Raw genomic sequence first — 22944 nt, 5'->3', positions numbered from 1 at the left:
AACTAATCAGCCTTTTTATTCTTGAATCAGTTTTTAGGCATTTATCATTTTCTAGGAATTTATCCATTTCATCTAAATTTTCAAATTTATTTGCATTATGCTGTTCTTACATTCTTTTGTTTTCTGTGTATGCTCCCCCTTTCCCCTAATATTTTTTATTTGTGCCTTCTGTTTCTTTCTTGATAATCTCACTACAGATTTACCTATTTTATTAACCTCTATAACAGAAAAACTTTGACTTTATGTTTTCCATTATAGATTTCCTTTCTAATGAATTAACTTCTGCTCTTTATATTCTTTTTTCTAACATCTCTGCTCTTATTATTATTTACTTACCTTGGATGCTTATTAGTTCACTGACTTTCAGCTGCTTTTCTTTCTCAACAGAAGCAGTCAGACCTATAAATTTTCTTCTGAAGTATCACTGTAACTGCACCCCCACTGTTTTGGTATGTATTATTTTCATTATTGTTATTGTTCAGTTTCAAGTAATTAAACTTCTATTATAATTACTCCTTTTAAAAATTTTATCTTTGGGACTTCCCTGGTGGTCCAGTCGATAAGACTCTGTGCTTCCAATGCAGGGGCCCGGGTTCGACCCCTGGTCGGGGAACTAGCATGCATGCATGCCACAACTAAGAGCCTGCATCCCACAACTAAAAGCCTGCATGCTGTAGCGAAAATCCGTGTGCTGCAACTAAGACCCAGAGCAGCCAAAATAAATAAATAAATATTTTAAAAAATTAATATCTTTTCATTATTAGTTGCTATCATAGCTGCACTGTGCTCAGAAACATGGTCTGTATAATACCCGATCTTTCAAATTTGTTGAAATTTGTTTCATGGCTAAGTACATGGTCAACTTTTGTAATATTCCATGTGAACCAGGGAAGAACATGTATTCTCTAATTGTAGAATACTTGTCTGTTATAATCATCTTGTTGTGGTAGGCTGAATGATAGGTTCCCACATACAACCATGTCCTAATCCACAGAACCTTTGAATATTACCTTATATGGCAAAAGAACCTTTGCAGATATGACTGAGAGGAATTTTGAGTGTGGGAGATTATCCTGGATTAATCTCTGGGCACTAAACATAATCACAAGGGTCTTTATGAAAGGCAGGCAAGAAGGCCAAAGGAGGAAGGAGACGGGGTGACAGATGCAGATTGGAGTGCTGTGTTCTAAATGGAGAGGAAGGGGCCATGGAATACAGGTAGCTCTAGAAACTGGAAAAGGCAGGGAAGTGTATTATCCCCTAAAGCCTCCAGAAGGAACACTAGCCTGCCAACAACCTGATTTTAGACTTCTGACATCCAGAACTGAAGAGAATAAATTTGTGTGGTTTTAAGCCAGTTAAATTTGTGGTAATTTGTTTTGTTTTAGCAGAAATAGGGAACAAATAAACTCGTGAGGAAGTGTATTCATGTCTTCTCTGTCTTCACTGTTTTGGCTGTTTATCTAGCAATTGAGAGAAGCAGGCTTCCACTCTAAGGGCAATGTTTTCACTTTCTCCAAGAAGTTCCATTTGTTTGTTTCATGTATTTTGAGCCCTTTTATAAATTATCTTTCTCATGCGATAAACCTTTTATCATTATAAGGTGAATCCATTTTATCTTTGGAAATGCATTGTTTGAAAGTCCATTTTAAGAGAAGTCAATGTAACTACCCTTTGGTTATTATTTGCCAGGTGTATCTTTTTCCATCCTTTGACATTCAACTTTCCAGTACACAGTTTTATATTGAAGATGTATCTCTTGTAACTAGCATAGAACCTGATTTTTTAAATATCCAATCTGGAACTGTCTTAATTGGAAAATTTAGGCCACTAACACTGATTTCTGATATAATTTTTGGAGTTGTTTCTCTCTATCCCACTTTTTCTATGTTTCCTTTTGCCTTCTTGCCTTATTTTGTGTTGGTGGGAGAAGACTGCAAGCTTTATCTGTTTTTTCTTTTTCTATTGCTCACTTCATTCCTCTTCTTATAGTGACTGTGGATGGGTGCTCTTCTCCACCTCCTTCTCCACCCCCTTAGGGATATGCAGTGTGGTTTGCCTCTAAAACAAATCACCTCAAGAGGCCAGGACACACTTTGAATTCTTATGCCTTCTTTCCATCAGCTCTTTCTTGTTGCTCCAAGATCATGAGCTATCCTTTCTTTGCTATTTTCACTGTACCTACCCCTAAGTTGTTTCCAGGAGCAGCAAGTAGAAAACCAAATATATTAAAACCTCAACTAAATTAAGGATAAACAGGTTCTGAATAATAGCCTGAAGGATCTACTACATACAAAGTTGGTTGGCATCTACTTTGTTTTCTTAATACCTGAGGTTACTAAATTAAGAATCCTCTTGTGACAAAGGTACTATTTATTAGAAAAAAAAAACAATAAATGCTTTTTAAGAATTTTGTAAGTGGTATGGTCTTCCTTCAATTTGTTATATTACTATAAGGTTAATGAAGTAACCAAATGTTAGAAGGAAACCTAAACATAACATGTGTGTCACTTTTACAGTTAGCACAAAACAAAGATAATGAAGAGATAAATTTTCTTTCACTTTTTGATAAGGCCCGATTTAAGTTAAAAAAAATTTAATTCTGTAGATGAGTGTCAAAAAATTAAATTCATACTCCAGCAGTCTAGAGTAATTAGGAAATTCTATAGACTTGGGACTTCCCTGGTGGCACAGTGGTTAAGAATCCGCCTGCCAATGCAGGGGACACGAGTTCGAGCCCTGGTCCAGGAAGATCTCACATGCCGCGGAGCAACTAAGCCTGTGTGCCACAACTACTGAGGCTGCGCTCTACAGCCTGCGAGCCACAACTACTGAGCCCCCGCGCGCCTAGAGCCCGTGCTCCACAAGAGAAGCCACTGCAATGAGAAGTCCGAGCACCACAATGAAGAGTAGCCCCCGCTCACCACAACTAGAGAAAGCCCAAATGCAGCAACAAAGACCCAACACCATCAAAAATAAATAAATAAATTTATTTAAAAAAAAAGAAATTCCATAGACTTAGTAGAAAATAAGACATAGCTAGAAAAATCTCTTGTCACACCTGATTATAAAATCAAGAGAGTAATTTCATAAAATGAATTTTATATCTACATATAAAAAATATTTACAGTAAAATAAAAAAATATTATATCACACTTAGGAGAAAGACAATGAAATCAAATATACCTCTACAGCTGTTCTTTATTACTATTTTACGAACTGTGTACTTCTACACGGATTCCTAGTGCCCAATGCCCTTTGTTTCACCTGTTTAAATGAGAATGCTGCTCTGATCATAATTTACAGCTATCTTTAGATCATAAGCTCTAGGTGAGAAGAAATTATAGTCTACTGAAAATATAAGCCTGGAAGTCTAAGATGATGTGAATGTCTCCCTGGGATTTCCTGATGGTGTCACTAGCACTCACTATCATCATAGGTCTGAAACCAGAATCTGCTAAGGCTATCAAACTAATGGATTTTGCACAAGTATTTATTTACTTTGATACATGCTTTAACACGAAATAAAGTAGTAATAAGCTCTTGATAAGTTTGCCAACCAAGAGTGCAATTAAAATGTAGCAAAACAGGTATGTACTCCAAAAACAAACTCCCAGCCAGACCAAAATAACTATAATTTTCCTTAACCAGAAGGATCCACTGAGACACCACTTAACTAGTCACAGCTTAATGCCTACCAGCTAAAGCAGCATCCTCTTCACTTTCTGAGCCATACTGAAGTGCCATGGTAATTGCTGATAAACGACCCCCTTGGACTGCTCTTTTATTACTACAAAGAAAAACAAGCAATTAGAAGGCAGGGAAAGATGTTATAATAATTTGGTTACTTTATAGGAAGTAGGAACTGTTAACAAGGCATTCACATCAAAGAAAGAGTTTCTATTCAACTGCCTCCTCAATTTACTTTGTACTTTTTATATTCCCCACAATCAATCTTAACCAAGATGCCTAATTTTTTTCTCTTAGAAAAGAGGGAGTGGTGGTAGAAAGCCTAAAGCAGGCTACTTGCAATTTGTTTTTTACTTAAATGCAGCACTACTTTTTTAATGAAAAATAAAGATTCATTCATAATTGCTGGTTAATTCTAAATATGCTCAGATTTTACAATGAAAACAAATTCTATTATGAACACAAAATCTTTCAGCATTTTACCTCACATTTTACTGGTAATATTAAACTCTACCTGACAAACAACTTCTGCTTACGTGTTTTCTCAGAGGTGAGGTCAGGCCTACTATGCCTTTTAAGTAAGGTATTTGACAACAAATTCTCATAATAACCCAACTACACCCAAAAATATTACTTCAAGATAGTCATCAAGAAAATGCTAGCATGCTTATCCTCATCAACACGGGTCAGCTCTCAGACTAAACACACTCTCTCTCACCGGTAGTACTTGTTAGTGGGATTTCTCTCTTCACCAAGGCTGCCTTTACTGTGCGAAGGACCTGTCAGCCTGGCTGCAGCCAAATTTGATGGAGTCCTGTCCAGAGACAAGGTTAAAAAAAACTCAGAAAACTGACAGCTGAAATCAGAATGCTGAATAACAAAAAGGAAACAACCATTTTCTTTTTCTTTTCTTAAAAAGAAACACTCAGGGACTTCCCTGGTGGTCCAGTGGTTAATATTCCACGCTTCCACTGCAGGGACCCCGGGTTCCATCCCTGGTCAGGGAACTAAGATCCCACATGCCACACGGCGCAGCAGAAAAAACAAACAAAACAACTCAAATATTTCCGAGCCTCTACTGTGCAGGAGGCTTTGCTCCAAAATCTGGGACTCCGTGGAAAAGGATAAACCAGGGCTGATCCCAGACAGCTTATGGTCACCACAGTGACCACAGGATTTAGTAACACAGCAAATGTCTGGGTCAGAAGAAAGCTTCAAAAGTAGCCACTCAATCTTTCCATTTCAGGTAGGAGGAAATGGAATCCCAGAAGTAAAAGACTTGTTCAAAGTCACAGTCCTAGCACAAGGTAAGCTAGGATGAGACTTCAGATCTCCTGATACCTGGCCATATTCTTACTGCAAATATAAATATATACTACTATACATCATATACAAATGTAATATTACAGGCATACATTGTTTTATCTTGCTTTGCTTTATTAAACTTCACAGATACTGCATTTTTTACAAATTAAAGGTTTGTGGCAACTCTGAATCAAGCAAGTCTTTCGGCACCATTTTTACAACAGCATTTGCTCACTTCGCGTCTCTGTGTCACATTTTGGTAATTCTTGCAATATCTCAAACCTTTCCATTATTATTATATTTGTTGTGGTGATCTGTGATCAGTGATCTCTGTTGCTACTATTGTAATTATTTTGGGGTACCATGAACCACACCCATATGAGACAGCAAACTTAATAAATGTTGTGTGTGTTCTGACTGCTCCACCGACCAGCTATTCCCTCCTCTTTCTCCCTCTCCTCAGGCCTCCCTATTTCCTGGGACACAACAATGCTGAAATTAGGCCAATTAATAACACTACACTGGCCTCTAAGCATTCAAGGGAAAGTAAGAGTTGCATGTTTCTCGGTTTCAATCAAAAGCTACAAATGATTAACCTCAGTGAGGAAGGCATGTTGAAAGTTGAGACAGGCTGGAAACTAGGCCTCTTGCACCAGTTAGCCAAGTTACGAAAGCAAAGGAAAAGTTCTTGAAGGAAATTAAAATTGCTACTCCAGTGAACACAGGAATGATAGCACAGTAAAACAGCCTTATTGCTGATATGAAGAAACTGTTAGATAGAAGGTCAAACCATCTACAACATTCCCTTAAGCCAATGCCTAATCCAGAGCAAGGCCCTAACTCTCTTCAATTTTATGAAGGCTGAGAGAGGTGAGGAAACTGCAGAATCAAAGTCTGAAGCTAGCAGAGTTTGGTTCATGAGGTTTAAGGAAAGAAGTCATCTCTATAAAAGTGCAAGGTGCAGCAGCAAGTAGTGATATAGAAGCTGCAGCAAGTTATCCAGAAGATCTAGCTAAGATTATTAATAAAAGTAGCTATAACTAAACAACAGATTTTCAGTGTAGACGAAACATACTTATCATGGCAGAAGATGCCATCCAAGGCTTTCACAACTAGAGAGGAGAAGTCAATGTCTGGTTTCAAAGTTTCAAAGGACAGGCTGACTCTCTTGTTAGGGCTAATGTAGCTGATGACTTTAAGCTGAAGCCAGTGCTCATTTACTATTCTGAAAAATCCTAGGGCCCTTAAGAATTATGCTAAATCTACTCTGCGTGTGCTCAACAAATGGAACAACAAAGCCTGGATGACAGCACATCTGTTTACAACATGGTTTACTGAATATTTTAAGCCTGCTGTTGAGACCTACTGCTCAGAAAGAAAGATCTGGAAAATAGTACTGCTCACTGAAAATGTACCCGGTCACCCAAGAGCTCTAATGGAGATACACGAGATTTGTGTTGTTTTCATGTCTGCTGACACAACATCCATTCTGTAGCCCGGGGACCAAGGAGTAATTTCGACTTTCAAGTCTTATTATTTAAGAAATACATTTCGTAAGGCTACAGCTGCCACAGACAGTGATTCCTCTGATGGATCTGGGCAAATTCAATTGAAAACTTTCTGGAAAGGATTCATTATTCCAGATGTCATTAAGAACACTTGTGATTAATGGAAAGAACATGAACATTAACAGAAGTTTAGAAGAAGTGGGTTCCAACCCTCATGGGTGACTTTGAGGGGTTTAAGACTTTAAACTACAGATGGGGTGGAAACAGCAAGAGAACTAGAATTAGAAGTAGAGCCTGAAGATGTGACTGAACTGCTACAATCTCATGATAAAACTTCAACAGTTGAGGACGTTGCTTCGTATGGATGAGTAGAGAAAGTAGTTTCTTGAGACGGAATCTACCCCTGGTGAAGATGCTATGAAGATTGTTGAAACAATAACAAAGTATTTAGAATATTACATAAACTTAGTTGATAAAGCAGCGTCAGGATTTGAGAGGACTGACTCCACTTTTGAAAGAAGTTCTGTGGGTAAAACGCTATCAAACAGCATCGCATGCTACAGAGAAATCATTAGTGAAAAGAAGAGAGAACTGATGGGGCAAATGTCATTGCTGTCTTGTTTTAGGAAACTGCCACGGTCACCCCAGCCTTCAGCAACCACCACCCTGACCAGTCAGCAGCATTAACAGAGGCAAGACCCTCCACCAGCAGAAAGACTACAACTTGCTGAAGGCTCAGACGATGGTTAGCATTTTTAAGCAATAAAGTGTTTTTAAATTAAGGCATATACACTGTTTTTTTAGACCTAATGCTACTGCACACTTAACTACAGTATACTGTGCATATAACTTTTATATGCACTGGGAAACCAAAAAATTGTGTGATTCACTTTAGTGTGATATTCACTTTATTGCAGTAGTCTGGAAATGAACCTGCAGTATCTCCAAGGTATGCCTGTACATATATTTATATAGTACACGTTATATGTTTAATATACATTATACATAATATGATATACAATATATATGTATTTGTATAAGGCAATAAAAGTATACAGCAGTGTTAAGTCTTAAAAATTGTTTCTTTTTAAATAAAGCCCTTCAGCTGCAATGAAGGGACTGGGTAAGAGTTAACACTACTCTCTTCAGAATCATATTATCAACTGTAAATAGAATCTTGAAATGCAACATGCATCTTATTTTCCACTATACTGAGAAAATTTGGCAAATAATAAAGGTACAAGGATTTTAGACATTTTTTTAACCTACCTCATCCGAAGGCTTGATTTAGTCATTTCATGATGTTCAATTTCTGCCTTTTTCATATAAAATATTTTCTTAATAGAATTTGCATCCTGTTAAGATAAAATTACTTGGCTTAGAAAAAGTATAGAGAAAACGGGCAGTTTAAAATGCCCGCAATCATGTACTGGACACTTTCTATGGCACTCCTTCCATCTGGAGTAGACTTCCATTCAATATCCAGAAAGCTGCATCCTCTAACCTTACCACAAGCCTCCAAAACATCTCCATAATTAAATACAAGTTGAAAAGCCACCTAGATCTTTCACAATTAGTCAGGTAAGAGACAAAGACCTAATGCCGAACAGGAAACAGGGAAAAACAGGGGTGAAAATACAATGAACTCTACCTGTGTACACTAACCTTAAAACTGAAACAAAGGTACACTTCTAAGATTAAAGATAAGGCATGTAAATTTAGGATGAATATACTTGCTTAAATTAACAGCATATATCAAATCCAAGTTTCCCTTCTCTCCAAAATTTAGTTTAGGAAAATTAATCAGACCAAGAAGTAAAATTCTTAACTGCATCAACAAACAATTGGTACTACACTATTAAAATGTCCTATCAAGGATTAAGAATACGAGGATTTCATTCCTGATTTCCACTCAAAGTTTCTTAAAAAGATGCAACATAAAAGTTAAAATTAACTACCAAAAGAAACTGAATCAGCATTCTGTAAATCTAAATGATTTTACTCCCAAAAGATTTTCTGACCATCCTTTGCTAAGTTCCCAATGATATATTATTAATTCTAGAAATTTCTACAAGCAACTGTCATTACAGTTCATTATGTAGAAGGACTACAAAACTTCTAGGAGAGAATTGCAAAGCAATGAAATAGCCATTTTACATTGTGTACTATATACTACATAGATTGATTTTTATATCAGTGAGGTTTAAATGCAGGGACTACATCAATATTTAACTACAAAGTGAATCAAAAATAAACCTTGTCTGGCACAGAGAAAGACATACAGATGAATGGATTAGAACCAAGAATCCAGAAATAAACCCATACATCTAGAGTCAACTGATTTTCAACAGGGTTGCCAAGACAATTCAATGGGGAAAGAATAGTCTTTTCAACATAAGGCGCTGGGACAAATGAATACCCCATGGCAAAGGAATGTGGACTCCTACCTCACGCCTACCTCATGTATATAAAAATTAATTCAAAATGGCTCAAAGATCTAAATGTAAGAGCTAAACTATAAAATTCTTAGAAGAAAACGTAGGTGTAAATCTTTGCAGCCTTGGATTAGGTAATGGTTTCTTAGATAAGACGGTAAAAGCACACGCAACCTAAGAAAAAACAGACAAATTGGACTGAACCAAAATTAAATACTTTATTAAAATTAAAGACTTTTTTTTTTTTTTGCTGCACCACTCAGCATGAGGGATCTTAGTTTCCCGACCAGGGATGAATCCCGTGCCCCCTGCAGTGGAAGCACAGTGTCCTAACCACTGGACTGCCAGGGAATTCGCAAAATTAAAAACTTTTGTGCAGCAAAGGATACTATCATGAAAATGAAAAGACGATCCATAGAATGGGAGAAAATACTTGTAAATCATATGTCTGGTCTAATGTCCAGACTATGTAAAGTACTCTAACAACTCAACTTTTTATTAAAAGACAGATAACCCAATTAAAAAATGGGCTAAAGATCTCAACAGACTTTTTTTTTTTAAAGAAGACATATGAATGGCCAATATGCACATGAAAAGATGTTCAACATCACTAATCATTAGAAAATGCTAATCAGGGAGTTCCCTGGTGGCCTAGCGGTTAGGATTCCGGGCTTTCACTGTCATGGCCTGAGTTCAACCCCTGGTGGGGGAACTGAGGTCACGCAAGCTGCAAGGCATGGCCAAAAAAAAAAAAAAATGCTAATCAAAACCATAATGAGATAGTACTTCATACCCACTAGAATGGTTATAATAAAAACAAAACCAAAAATAGAAACAAGCATTGGTGAGGATGTAGAGAAATTACACTTGCACATTGCTAGTGGGAATGTTGGTGCAGTGGCTTGAAAAACAATTTGGTGGGGACTTCCCTGGTGGCGCAGTGGTTAAGGATCCGCCTGCCAATGCAGGGGACAAAGGTTTGAGCCCTGGTCTGGGAAGATCCCACATGCCGCGGAGCAACTAAGCCCGTGCGCCACAACTACTGAGCCTGCGCTCTAGACCCCGTGAGCCAAAACTACTGAGCCCACGCACCCTAGAGCCCACGTGCCGCAACTACTGAGCCTGCGTGCCTCAACTACTGAAGCCCGCGTGCCTAGAGCCCGTGCTCCACAACAAGAGAAGCCCACACACCGCAATGAAGAGTAGCCCCCGCTTGCCACAACTGGAGAAAGCCCGAGTGCAGCAACGAAGACCCAACGCAGCCAAAAAAAAACAAAACAAAAAAACAAAAACACAACAATTTGGTGGTTCCTCAAAAAAGTTAAAAATATAGTTACCATGTGGCCCAGCAATTCCATTCTCAGGTATGTATTCAATAAAAATAAAAATATATGTCTACATAAAAACTTAGACATGGGGCTTCCCTGCTGGCACAGTGGTTGAGAATCCGCCTGCCAATGCAGGGGACACGGGTTCGAGCCCTGGTCCGGGAAGATCCCACATGCCACGGAGCAACTAAGCCCATGCGCCACAACCACTGAGCCTGTGCTCTAGAGCTCGCGAGCCACAACTACTGAAGCCCGTGTGCCTAGAGCCCGTGCTCCGCAACAAGAGAAGCCACCACAATGAGAAGCCTGAGCACCACAACGAAGAGTAGCCCCTGCTCGCCGCAATTAGAAAAAGCCCATGTGGACTTCCCTGGTGGCGCAGTGGTTAAGAATCTGCCTGCCAACACAGGGGACACGGGTTCGAGCCCTGCTCGGGGAAGATTCCACATGCCACGGAGCAACTAAGCCCGTGTGCCACAACTACTGAGCCTGCGCTCTAGAGCCTGCATGCCTAGCGCCGGTGCTCTGCAACAAGAGAGGCCACAGCAATGAGAAGCCCACGCACCAAAAAGAAGAGTAGCCCCCGCTCGCCGCAACTAGAGAAAGCCTGTGCACAGCAACGAAGACCCAACGCAGCCATAAACAAATAAATAAATGAATAAATAAATAAAAAATAAAAAATAAAAAAAAAGAAAAAGCCCATGCGCAGCAACAAAGACCCAACACAGTCAAAAATAAATAAATAAAATAAATAAATTTATTTAAACAAAAAAAAACTTACACATGAATGCTCATAGCAGCATTATTTATAATAGCCCAAAAGTGGAAGCAACCCAATGCCTAGCAACTGATGAACGGGTAAATGAAACATGATATATACATTTAATCGAATACTATTTGGAAATAAAAAGAAATACAGGCTACAAAATGAATACCTTGAAACCACGATGCTAAGTGAAAGAAGCCAGTCACAAAGGACCACAAATTGTGTAATTCCATTTTTATGAAATGTTGAGAATAGGCAAATTCACAGAGACAGAAAGTAGACTGGTGGTTGCCTAGGGTTAGGGAGGTTGGGAGGAAATGAAGAGTGACTGCTAATTCATTGTGGTGATGGCTACACAACTTGGTGAATATACTAAAAGCCATTAAATTATACACTTTGGGTAAAATGTATGGTATGTGAATTTTATTTCAATAAAGTTGTTATATAAAAATATTGGTCTCTACTCTTATCAATGAAAGCAACAACAACAAAACTAACCTTGAATACTTGAGAACCAGGCTCATTATAAGTTTTGGCATTTTTTGCTAGGAGATCTATATCTTTGGCCATTGCATGAACACTCTTGTAGCTTCCATTCTATAGTAAACAACAAAATACAGCAGTTCCTCTTAAGCAACATGACCTTTAAAAAAAAAAACTCTACGTAATTTTAAACCGTCACCATATTCTAAGACTTCATTGGAAAGTACACGTGTGAACAATATATAAAGTCATCTTCTCTTTTATAAACTATTACTATGGTCCATTTACAAAAAAGTTTTTGAGATAGGTAACAAAACCAGAGCTACACTATTCTCATAAAAACAACTTATACTTTTTAAAAAATCAAAAAAGGTAAAAGTTGTTTTATTAAGCAAACATATAGTGTTTACTGTGCCAACCACTGTTCTAAATGCTTCAAGAATACTAACTCATTAAAGAGTATAGACTTTGGAGCCAGACTGGATTCAAATCCTAACTTTGCTCATTAGTTGATGACTCAGGCAAGTGACTTACCATCTCTGTGCTTCAGTTTTCTTATTTGTAAAATGGGAATAATAACAGTATCTACCTCATAGAGATGTTATAAGAATTAATTAGCTAACACATAGGAATTCTATCTAGGTGAGTGTTACTTGCTGCTATTACTGCTGAAGACACAGGTAGGGGGGCACTCAAAGAGAACAAAGTCTCTATTTTCACTAACCTTACACTCTTAATGTCTGTTGTAGGTAACTTTTACTCTGAGATATCCTAAAACTATTTGGAAGCAAATAAAAATAAACAACAAAGCTTTTGTTCCCAATGTACCTTTCACAATCAGAAATGGCGATGACCAATGCGCTTTTATTTTTGTCCTAAGGTCAAGATTTACTATGCCAATGAAAATTTTCCTTTCCTTCTTACAGAAAAAAATGCAAAAGGGAACGCTGAGTTTACTCCTCCAATGCTATACTCAGTAACATCTCTAATTTGTTTACATTATATTGCTAGTAACTCCTTATAGAGATACCTGCTTCTCTGTTTTTTTAAAAGGCCCTAAAAAATGACCACAGGCCAATCTGCCCTAAATGATGTTATTTTTACATATGGTCACCTTCATACCTGTATCCTCTGGGCAATGGTCTTGAGGTCTATAGGCTCCTTAATTATTGCATAATAGTCTGGATATTGCTGGAAGACAAAACCCAATCATGCTTAATAAGTTAAAGTATCCAGCTAATGAGAAAACAAGGAAGTATACTGACTATCTGTTAATCAATTGAGCAGCTTTGTGAGATTAAGGCTAAAGACACAGTTATACAGCATTTTGTTATATTTGAAGCAGAAAGCATTTGATTTTTACAAGCTTCATGAGATACCCAACAGCATGTTGTAGGACTTTACAGTTAGTATTTGGTAATTTTCATTATATAACTAATACACCACAATTTAATGTTTTTAAATTTTCTGAATTCACAGATCGCACAATTTTAAATTTAAGATCCCAAGATATCTATGCCAGGAAATGAAGCAAAAGAACGTTTCTGAAGGGCTTATTATAATCTCTTTTAATTTAGCAATCTAAATAGCACAATTATATCCTATTTCATATAAAATAGTAAGAATCTACAAGAAGGGCTTCCCTGGTGGCGCAGTGGTTGAGAATCTGCCTGCCAATGCAGCGGACACGGGTTCGAGCCCTGGTCTGGGAGGATCCCGCATGCCGCAGAGCAACTGGGCCCGTGAGCCACAATTACTGAGCCTGCGCGTCTGGAGCCTGTGCTCCGCAATGGGAGGGGCCGCGATAGTGAGAGGCCCGCGCACCGCGATGAAGAGTGGCCCCCACTTGCCACAGCTAGAGAACGCCCTCGCACAGAAACGAAGACCCAACACAGCCATAAATAAATAAATTAAAATAAATAAATAAATTAAAAAAAAAAAAAAGAATCTACAAGAAGTCAGGTTGCAAGATTTGTTAGCTTCATGTCTAACTTAATGCTTCTACTTATCTCAGTCAAAATAATTTTTTTCAAAATAAAACACATTTTCAATGAAAATACATTAAAGAATCAAAGCAAAATTATAAACAATTTCTGATTTCTTATCAAATATTATAGCTCAACAAAAGAAAAAGAGTTAAACATGTTAGAAGAATATACTCAAAGGGTTTCACAAAGGCTGGAGTTCATTCACTGCCCTGAGTCTTTCCTACAGGTTTTATTCCTTGGAGAAAATAATTGAAGTCAACCAAAAATCAAAAGTTGGTCTTTTCAGTGGGGGACAAGTGTCGAGGGAAGTCAGACTGTGCTCTTCAGGCTCTTCCTACCTGTTCAAATCCTTGGAGCCCAAAAAACAAAAACAACAACAACAACAAGAGACCACAGCGTTCACTCAATTACTGCGCTAAAGGGATGATCTCATTTCGTCTGATCCCTCAGCTTACCCCTCTCTATTTTCTTAACCCTACTCCTTTCCTTCCTTAGATCAAACCCCTTGCCTGCCCCTTCTCTTCAACAATTCTACTTCTGAGAAACAATTCAGAAGACAAATTATGGCAGAGACACCCAGGCTAGGGTACAGCATAAACCAAGCTGTTGGCCCAGGTATTCCCAATCTACCTCTCCCACTTAGCCAGTCTCACTCAGGAAAGATTTATAAAGGAAAGGAAAGGAAAGACCTTCCAGGTCTCAGTCCTTGTTGTCTTTCAAACTGTCACACCCCAAGGGACCAATGGGAATCTGCTTTCCCATATCAACTCCTGCTGCATGGTGTCCCTGAAAACCCTCCCAGAACGGGGGAACTGGGTAGTAATGTTTTAGTCATCCAGCTCACCCTTGATGGCTTGATCACTACTGATTGTTATCATGCAGAGTAAGAACAAATCCTGAGTAAAGACTGTACTCTTTTCTTATTTCTTTATTGTGGTAAAAATACATAAAATTTACCATTTAACCTTTTTAAGTATACAGTTCAGTGGCTTTAAATACATTCACATTATTGTACAACCATCACCATCACCCATCTCCAGAACTTTTCATCTTCCCAAACTGAAACTCCATACCCATTAAACAACAGCTATCCACCTTCCCCTCCTGTCATCCCCTAGAAACCACAATTTTACTTTTTCTCTCTATGAATTTGGCTACTCTAAGTACCTCCTAAAAGAGAAATCATACAATATTTTTTCTTTTGTGACTGGCTTATTTCACTTAGCATGTGTTCAGGGTTCATTCTTACCGCAGCATGGGTCAGAATTTCATTCTTCTTAAAGGCTGAATAATACTCCATTGTGTGTATATACTACATTTTATTTATTCATTCACATGTAGAGGAACACCTGGGTTGCTTCCATGTTTCAGCTATTGTGAATAATACTGCTATGAACATGGTTGTACAAATACCTCTTTGAGACCTTGCTTACACTCTTTTGGGTATATATCCAAAGTAGAATTGCTGGATCATATGATAATTCTATGTTTCATTTTTGAAGAACTGTCTTACTGGTTTTTTCTTTCCTTGAAATTTTAAATATATAACCAATATAATCATTATATTTTTCTAATCAGATCCATGCTTAGGACAGCAGTGGTCAGAGATGCTTTATTTCTAATGTTGTAACTGTCCTACAGCTAGTCACCTTGTAAATAACTAGTCTTGTTGATGACTGATGGGTAAAGCTGCATGCTACCCATCAGTCAACAAGCACTTCTTGCAAACCTCTGACATGCTGGGTTCCAATTACGTGGCAGGGACACAAAAGAAAATACATCAGTCCTTGTCCTTAAGAGTTAGATAAAAAAAGAAAATGGTCACAATGGAGTTAAACAAGTGGAGAACTTCTAAAAGTATATCTTTATCTAGAAATATAAGAATGCAGAGGCCATAGAAATTTTTGTAGTTCCAAAGGCTAAAGTGGAACTTCAGCTATGTTAATTGCTTCTTGGATGTGAAGCCACAAGGGGTTCTAACACTTTTAAAGGGTTTCATTGGTCTAGAAACCCTCTTCCTCTTTGGGGTAGAAGAATACTTATTAGGTCTCTCTCTCTTCTTTATCACCAGACAATCAAAGAGAACTAAGAGAGGAAGAACTCATTTATCTTCCTCTCATTCTGTCTCCTGAGTAGAGAATGTGGCTTCTCTTTTATAAATAAAGGGTTTAGTTTAGCTGCTTATTTTATCTTTTTCTCCCCCCTCCCCTATTTGATCATTTAAGAATTACTAATCTTAGAAACAACCCAAATGTCCATCAACAAATGAATGGATAAACAAAAAGTAGTAATATGTGGTATATACATACAATGGATTCAGCCTTAAAGAGGAAGGAAATCCTGACACATACTACAACGTGGATAAACCGTGAATATACTACGCTAAGTGAAATAAGCCAGACACAAAAGAACAAATACTGTATGATTCCTCTTAAATGAGGTACTTAGAGTAGTCAAATTCATAGAAGCAGAACTGTGGTTTCCAGGGACTGGCAGAAGGGAAAAGTAGAGAGTTATTGTTTAATGGGTAGGAAAATGAAAAAGTTCTGGAGATGGATGGTAGTGATAGTTGCACAATAATATGAATGTACTTAATGCCACTGAACTATACACTTAAAATGGTTAAAAGGTAAATCTTATGTTATTGTATATTTTACAACCATAGAAACAAGAAACAAAAAGAATTACCAATCAACAAAACAAAAACACAATTAAAAAAAAATCCACAACCTTTTGCTGAAGTAAAATGACAGAACATATCCTATGTGCTTACTGCTGAGGCCATGAGGAGGATCTCTTGGCTATCTCCAATGCCTTGCATTAGCCTTACTTTATATACTTAGAACTAACAGAATTTCTGAAGTACTTAAAAAAAAAAACCAAAAAACACTTTAATCCACCTGTCTTCAACTGCATCACTTACCACTTTAGAAGGCAGTTTCTGAAAAAGTTCGCTAATGAGACGTCCTGATGGATTTGTGGCTACAACTATGGCTTCAAGAAGCTGCTCCAGGATCTCCTTCAAGTAACTTGGAGAAGACTGGGAAGAGGCGGTTGTAAGGAATGAGAGAGGGAAGAAATAAGTACCTTGTGAGAGAAATCCAAAAATAAATGCTGATATTAAACAGCTTCTAAAATTTTAAAGTTAATTCAAAAGAGCAACTTCTAAACAATACTTATTTTAAGTACAATTTTCAAGAATACCACAGAAATTCTCTGATGCTGGTCATGAGGGGTTACACTCCCAGGACAGCATATTTGAAACTAATGAGGCCACTCATATTATTTCAGTAACTAAATCCTTTGAATCGGGTCCTTTTACTGAACTCTATTCACAGCAAACACTGCAACAGTGAAGTTAAAGTGCCATATGTGTGAAATGATGGAAATGCATACCTTTCAAGGGTCTGAGTAACTGAGATGGAGAAAACGTGCCCCATGATACCTGGCCATTTCTGTATCTGCTGTTCACGTCTACGGAAATCTTGGTATTCTGGTGGAACAACTACATACTTCTGGAACTACATACTTTTAACTATGGGGTGCTCTGCCAGATCTAACAACCAAATTCAAGTTATATCAAAATTGAATGGAGATTAAGCCAATTGATGCAATCACTTCTGCTCTCCACACTGGCTGGCTTACTCCTACCTTAGTCACTGTTTCAATATGGGAAAAGATATGTCCCAAAGAGTAGGTGGCCAGGGAGGGTCTAAGTCTGAAGCCAGTTTCTACAGCAGCAGTCCCCAAGGTTTCTGGCCCCAGGGACTGGTTTCGTGGAAGAAAATTTTTCCACGGATGGGGGGGTGGGTGGTCAGGCGGTAATGCGAGCAATGCAGAGGATGGCTCAGGCGGTAAAGAGAGCAATGGGGAGCGGCAGATGGAAGCTTCGCTCGCTCGCCTGCCGCTCACCTCCTGCTGTGCGGCCCGGTTCCTAACAGGCCATGGACCCCTGTTCTACAGTCAGAAATGGGATGTCTCAGTCAAGGTTTATATTAAATAGTACTTTAAGTCCAAACCATGTTTTGGGCATATAAAGTAAAGATTAATGGTTAATTCTGGTTTAAATCATAAAAGCACTAATATTTTTGTCCTAATCCAACAGAAGTCTTATTTAGTAAAGTCTCAATTTTAAAGTCCAACATTAGGCCCAGAGAGAGGGTACTGACATCTCTTGAACCTACCAGCACAGCACCTGGCAAACAGACACGCAATAAATATTTAACATATAAGATATGTGATTAGCTGAGACTCCCCAACCACCTAAGCTTAGAGAAGAACCAAGATAACACTGATGAAAGCAGACGAAAATACTCGTATTTAAGTCATTTACTTACTAGTTAAAACATGACACCACAGAGTAAGCTTCAAAGAGGTGAGTTATGTCCTGCGGCCAAGATTCCTCTTCTCCCAACCCAACCAGCTACTTTGGAAAAATGTTGCAGATGACAAAGGGAGCAGGGAGTATGAATGCATTCACATAACTTATTCTTTGGGTGTCTTACTATTTAGTTGCAGAAGAGAGATGCAATTCCTTTTACTGTTCTTTTTTCTCTTTTTAAACATGTGTGTTCATTCAGCAAGTATTTTTCAGTACCTACATGTTGGGCAGAGTCTAGATGCCAGAATAGGTGAACAAGGTGATACCTTTTGTGGAGCTATCATTTTACTTGAGGAAGACAGAAAGTAAACACATAAACTAATTCTAAATACGTTATTTCACATATAGTGATAAAACTTATAGATCACAGAACAGAGTGATGTGATGATTGAAAAGGAGGAGCACAGAGCAAACAATCTGACAGAGTGGTTAGGAAAGTCTTCTCCCAGTTTACATTATTTTAAGTGATGTTAGAATAATGCAGAAGACATAGTCACAGGCAGAGTCAAAGGAAGCAGAAGTAAGAGCAACTGCAAAATTCCAGAGGCAGGAACACACCTGGCATGTTCTAGGAACCAGCCTAACCCATAAAAATATTCCTAACTAAAGTGACTCCATCAACTTTCCAACTTTCAATCACAACACTGCCTACCCTTACAAAATATCTCAATATAGCAATATTGGACCAGTCCTTGATAATATGAAGATTCTCTTTAAAAGTGAGCAGGAAATATGCATTAACGTAAGAGCAATTCATGAAAGCAACCATGCATGTTACATGTAGTGCAGGATGTCCTAGGATCCCTTGTAACTGGAGTGGGGCTCTCTGGTTGCGTGTCCCTTTACCCTCCCACTTACCAACACAACTGCACAGAAAGCCCACCTGCCCACAGTGGCCAAGAGAAATCACAGGCAGGGGCCTCGTCCACCTCCCAGTAGCATATCTATCACCTATTCCAGTGGCACACTTACTCCTTCGGTCACTGTGCCTTGATTGTCTTGCCCATCTTCATCATCATCTTCATCATCTGCTTCTCCTTTCTGAACAAACTCATTTCTTGTTCGAAGGTACAAATCCCAGAGTTTGCAAGCAGCTTTATATTCAGGAGAATCTGGCTGTACATTAGCAAGGAGAAGAGAAAAAAAAAATCACTTTAGTATTTTATGATAAAGGCTAATTATTACTAATACACTAAGAAAGGCAATTTAAAGGATAAGACCCAACTTAAGGGATACAAGACTAAAGGACAGAAGCTAATGATTGTCCTGATTATCACTTCTATTTTTAAACTATTTAACACCTTATTTGAATATTTTCTTTTCCTGAAGCATGGTGGGGATAAACTAACTAAAACTTTCCAGTAAGAACAATGCTGGGGGTGCTTCCCTGGTGGCACAGTGGTTAAGAATCCGCCTGCCAATGCAGGGGACACGGGTTCGAGCCCTGGTCCGGGAAGATCCCAAATGCCATGGAGCAACTAAGCCCGTGAGCCACAACTACTGAGCCTGCACTCTAGAGCTTGTAAACCACAACTACTGAAGCCCACGCGCCTAGAGCCCATGCTCCGCAACAAGACAAGCCACTGCAATGAGAAGCCCACACATTGCAACGAATAGTAGCCCCCACTCGCCACAACTAGAGAAAGCCCGCATGCGGCAACAAAGACCCAACACAGCCAAAAATAAATAAATTAAATAAATTTAAAAACAAACAAACAAAAAAACAAAACAAAAAAAGAACAACGCTGGGGGACTTCCCTGGTGGTCCAGTGGCTAAGACTCTGTGCTCCCAATGCAGGGGGCCCGGGTTTGACCCCTGGTCAGGGAACTAGATCCCACATGCCACAATTAAAGATCCCATGTGCTGCAACAAAGACCCCCCACACCACAACTAAGACCCGGTGCAGCCAAATAAATAAGTTAATATTAAAAAAAAGAAAAAGAATAATGCTGGATGCAATGTTAAACAAACAGTAAAGCTTTAAAAATGTATCCATGTGCTGCCAATAAGGAGTAAGCAATGTTCATAAAAGCAAGAATAGAGTAAAAGCAGGAACCCGGATGAGCAAGAACACTGCCCTCACCTATAAGACAAGATAACCTAACCTTTAGTTTTCAAGCCTCCTTGAGGCTGCAAGGACAAGAGATAAAGGCCAGCGTCTGCCCAAAGCTGGGAATCCAAAGGCCATGGATGCAGTGTAACTGGGAATTCAAAACAATTCATTTCTCTGCTGCCAGGGAAAAGGAAGACTACCCACCTCAACCTCCACCCAGCTAAACCCATGGCACTGTGGAGAGAAGAGAGGGATGAGAGGAATCTCCTCTGAGAACGCTTCACCATAAGCTAGCCCTAACAAAGAGAGGCCAGGTGCCTGGGATAAGCAACAAATCTTCTCTAGATGAACCCAACTTCAATCTAAGCCTAAGTCTCCCTATAGATAAAGTTCCAAGAAATATAAGCTCATAGTCAAAATTCATGAAACACACAAGAATAAGAATCACAAGAGGACTTCCCTGGTGGTGCAGTGGTTGAGAATCTGTCGGCTAATGCAGGGAACATGGGTTCGATCCCTGGTCTGGGAAGATCCCACATGCCGTGGAGCAACTAAGCCCACCCACCACAACTACTGAGCCTGCACTCTAGAGCCTGAGCGCCACTACAGAGCCCACGTGCTGCAGCTACTGAAGCCTGCATGCTTAGAGGCCGTGCTCCGCAATAAGAGAAGCCACCGCAATGAAAAGCCCACGCACCGCAACGAAGAGTAGCCCCCGCTTGCCACAACCAGAGAAAGCCCGTGCGCAGCAACGAAGACCCAGTGCAGCCAAATATCAAAGGGAAAAAATAAGAAAAGAGTCACAAGAGAAAGCTAGCAGAAATGACAGCAAAAACACATGCAAGTAATTCAGATATTGAGTTATCTGCTACAGAATAAAAAATATGTTGAAAACGTTTAAAGAAATAATAGGATTGAAGACATAAGCAATCCCCAAAATAGAAACTACTTCGAAAATAAGAAAAATATAAACATTAAAATGTAAGACTCAATAGATTGGTTTAAGAGCAGATTTCAAAGAAAAATATAAGAACTAGGGGCTTCCCTGGTGGCACAGTGGTTAAGAATCCGCCTGCCAATGCAGGGGACACGGGTTCGAGCCCTGGTCCGGGAAGATCCCACATGCCGCGGAGCAACTAAGCCCGTGTGCCACAACTACTCAACCTGTGTTCTAGAGTCCATGAGCCACAACTACTGAAGCCTGTGCGCCACAACTACTGAAGCCCGTGTGCCTACAGCCCGTGCTCTGCAACAAGAGAAGCCACTGCAATGAGAAGCCAAAAATAAATAAATAAAACAAATAAATTTTAAAAATATATATTAAAAAAAAAAGAAAAATATAAGAACTAAAGATATTACCTAAAAAGCAATACTGACACAAAAAAGGGGACTACAAAAAGTTAAGAGAAATGGAAACCTAAGAGAGTTCTAATATAACAACCAGTCAGAGTTCTACAAGAAGAGAGAATGGGGAAAGGGCAATATACAAAGACATAATGGCTGAAAAATTTCCAGAACTGATGAAAAATACCAACCCAAAGATTTAGAAAGATCTACAGCTCCCAAATTCTATAATAATAAGATATTCGTATCTAGACGTATCACAGTGAAACTGTGGAATATAAAAGACAGAAAGAAGATACTAAAGATAGCTAGAAGGAAAAGACAGGTAACCTTCAAAGGAAATACAGTCATACTGACAGATGATTTCTCAATAGCAATACAAGAATGAAGAATAAAGACAGTAATTTGTTTGTAAGTAAAAAAACTGACTACATAAAACAGTAACATTATTTTATGGGATTAAAAATTTGTCAAAATAGAAATAAAACACAAAACATCAATAGCATAAATAAAAAGATCAGAGTTACATTATTCTAAGGTTTTACATTATTTAGAAGGGCATTTAAGATACCGATTTTTTTTAAATAAATTATTTATTTATTTATTTGGCTGCATTGGGTCTTCGTTGCTGCACGCAGGATTTCTCTAGTTGCAGCGAGCGGGGGCTACTCTTCGTTGTGGTGCGTAGGCTTCTCATTGAGGTAGCTTCTCTTGTTGTGGGTTCTAGGCGCACAGGCTTTAGTAGTTGTGGCATGCGGGCTCAGTAGTTGTGGCTTGCGGGCTCTAGAGCGCAGGCTCAGTAGTTGTGGCACATGGGCTTAGTTGCTCTGTGGCATGTGGCATCTTCCCAGGCCAGGGCTCGAACCCGTGTCCCCTGCATTGGTAGGCAGATTCTTAACCACTGCGCCACCAGGGAAGCCCCAAACTCTACACTTTAAAAGAGTGTGTGAATTATATCTCAATTAAAGAAAAAATATATACACACAGCATTAAGAATAAATCTAACATTTTTGCAGAATCTTGATGAAAAAAACATTTAAAGCTTTGTTAAAAAGACAAATAAATGAAGACGTACCAAATTCACAGACTGGAATAATCAACATCACAATTACGTCAATTCTCCAAAATACAATCTACAAAGCCAATGCAATTCCAATACAAATTCAAACAATCTTTTTGGTGCTTGTTGACTTAACACACTAATAGTAAAATGTATAAAAATAATCAAAACAGTTTCTTTGCCAGATAAAGAATTATAAATCCATAGAAATTAAGGTAGAAATAGAATAGCCCAGTTTTAGATAAGCTGGCCAGAACAAAAGGAACAGAATAAAAGGCCACAAAGAGGCCCATGAGCACATGGAATCAACGCCAGCACTAACATCAGAGACAAATGTGAAGTGGATGGCCATTTCAAGGTGCTGCTTATACCTGTGGAAAAAAAATAGATCCCTACCTCAGAGAAGACACAACAATCAATCCCAGCTGCACTAAAGGTTTATATACGAAAGACAAGACTATTAAACTTTTAGAAGAAAATAAGAGAATATCTTTATAATCTTTGGGCAGGAGAGATTTCTGAAACAAGACACAAAGAAGGATAAACCACAAAGTTAAAGACTAATAGATCTAACTATATTAAAATAAAAAACCTTCTGTTCA

General features: G+C 38.6%; 1 protein-coding gene across 27 annotated transcripts in view; it reads right to left on the bottom strand.

Moving 5' to 3' along the window:
* Positions 1-22944, bottom strand: part of PBRM1 (polybromo 1) — a 106737-nt gene that overhangs the window by 69831 nt on the left and 13962 nt on the right. For all 27 annotated transcript variants that reach the window (XM_057555028.1, XM_057555022.1, XM_057555040.1 and 24 more), the window contains 7 exons: positions 18857-19000; positions 16427-16543; positions 12638-12706; positions 11531-11629; positions 7773-7858; positions 4409-4504; positions 3699-3790 (listed from right to left, as the gene is read on the bottom strand). In XM_057555028.1, coding sequence (XP_057411011.1) covers positions 3699-3790; positions 4409-4504; positions 7773-7858; positions 11531-11629; positions 12638-12706; positions 16427-16543; positions 18857-19000 — 703 coding nt within the window. The remainder of the gene's footprint in view (positions 1-3698; positions 3791-4408; positions 4505-7772; positions 7859-11530; positions 11630-12637; positions 12707-16426; positions 16544-18856; positions 19001-22944) is intronic.

Source organism: Balaenoptera acutorostrata, chromosome 10 (assembly GCF_949987535.1).
Source record: "Balaenoptera acutorostrata chromosome 10, mBalAcu1.1, whole genome shotgun sequence".
NCBI classification, from domain to species: domain Eukaryota; kingdom Metazoa; phylum Chordata; class Mammalia; order Artiodactyla; family Balaenopteridae; genus Balaenoptera; species Balaenoptera acutorostrata.
The sequence above is the reverse complement of the archived record's forward strand: the minus strand, read 5'-3'. Positions and strand labels throughout refer to the sequence as shown.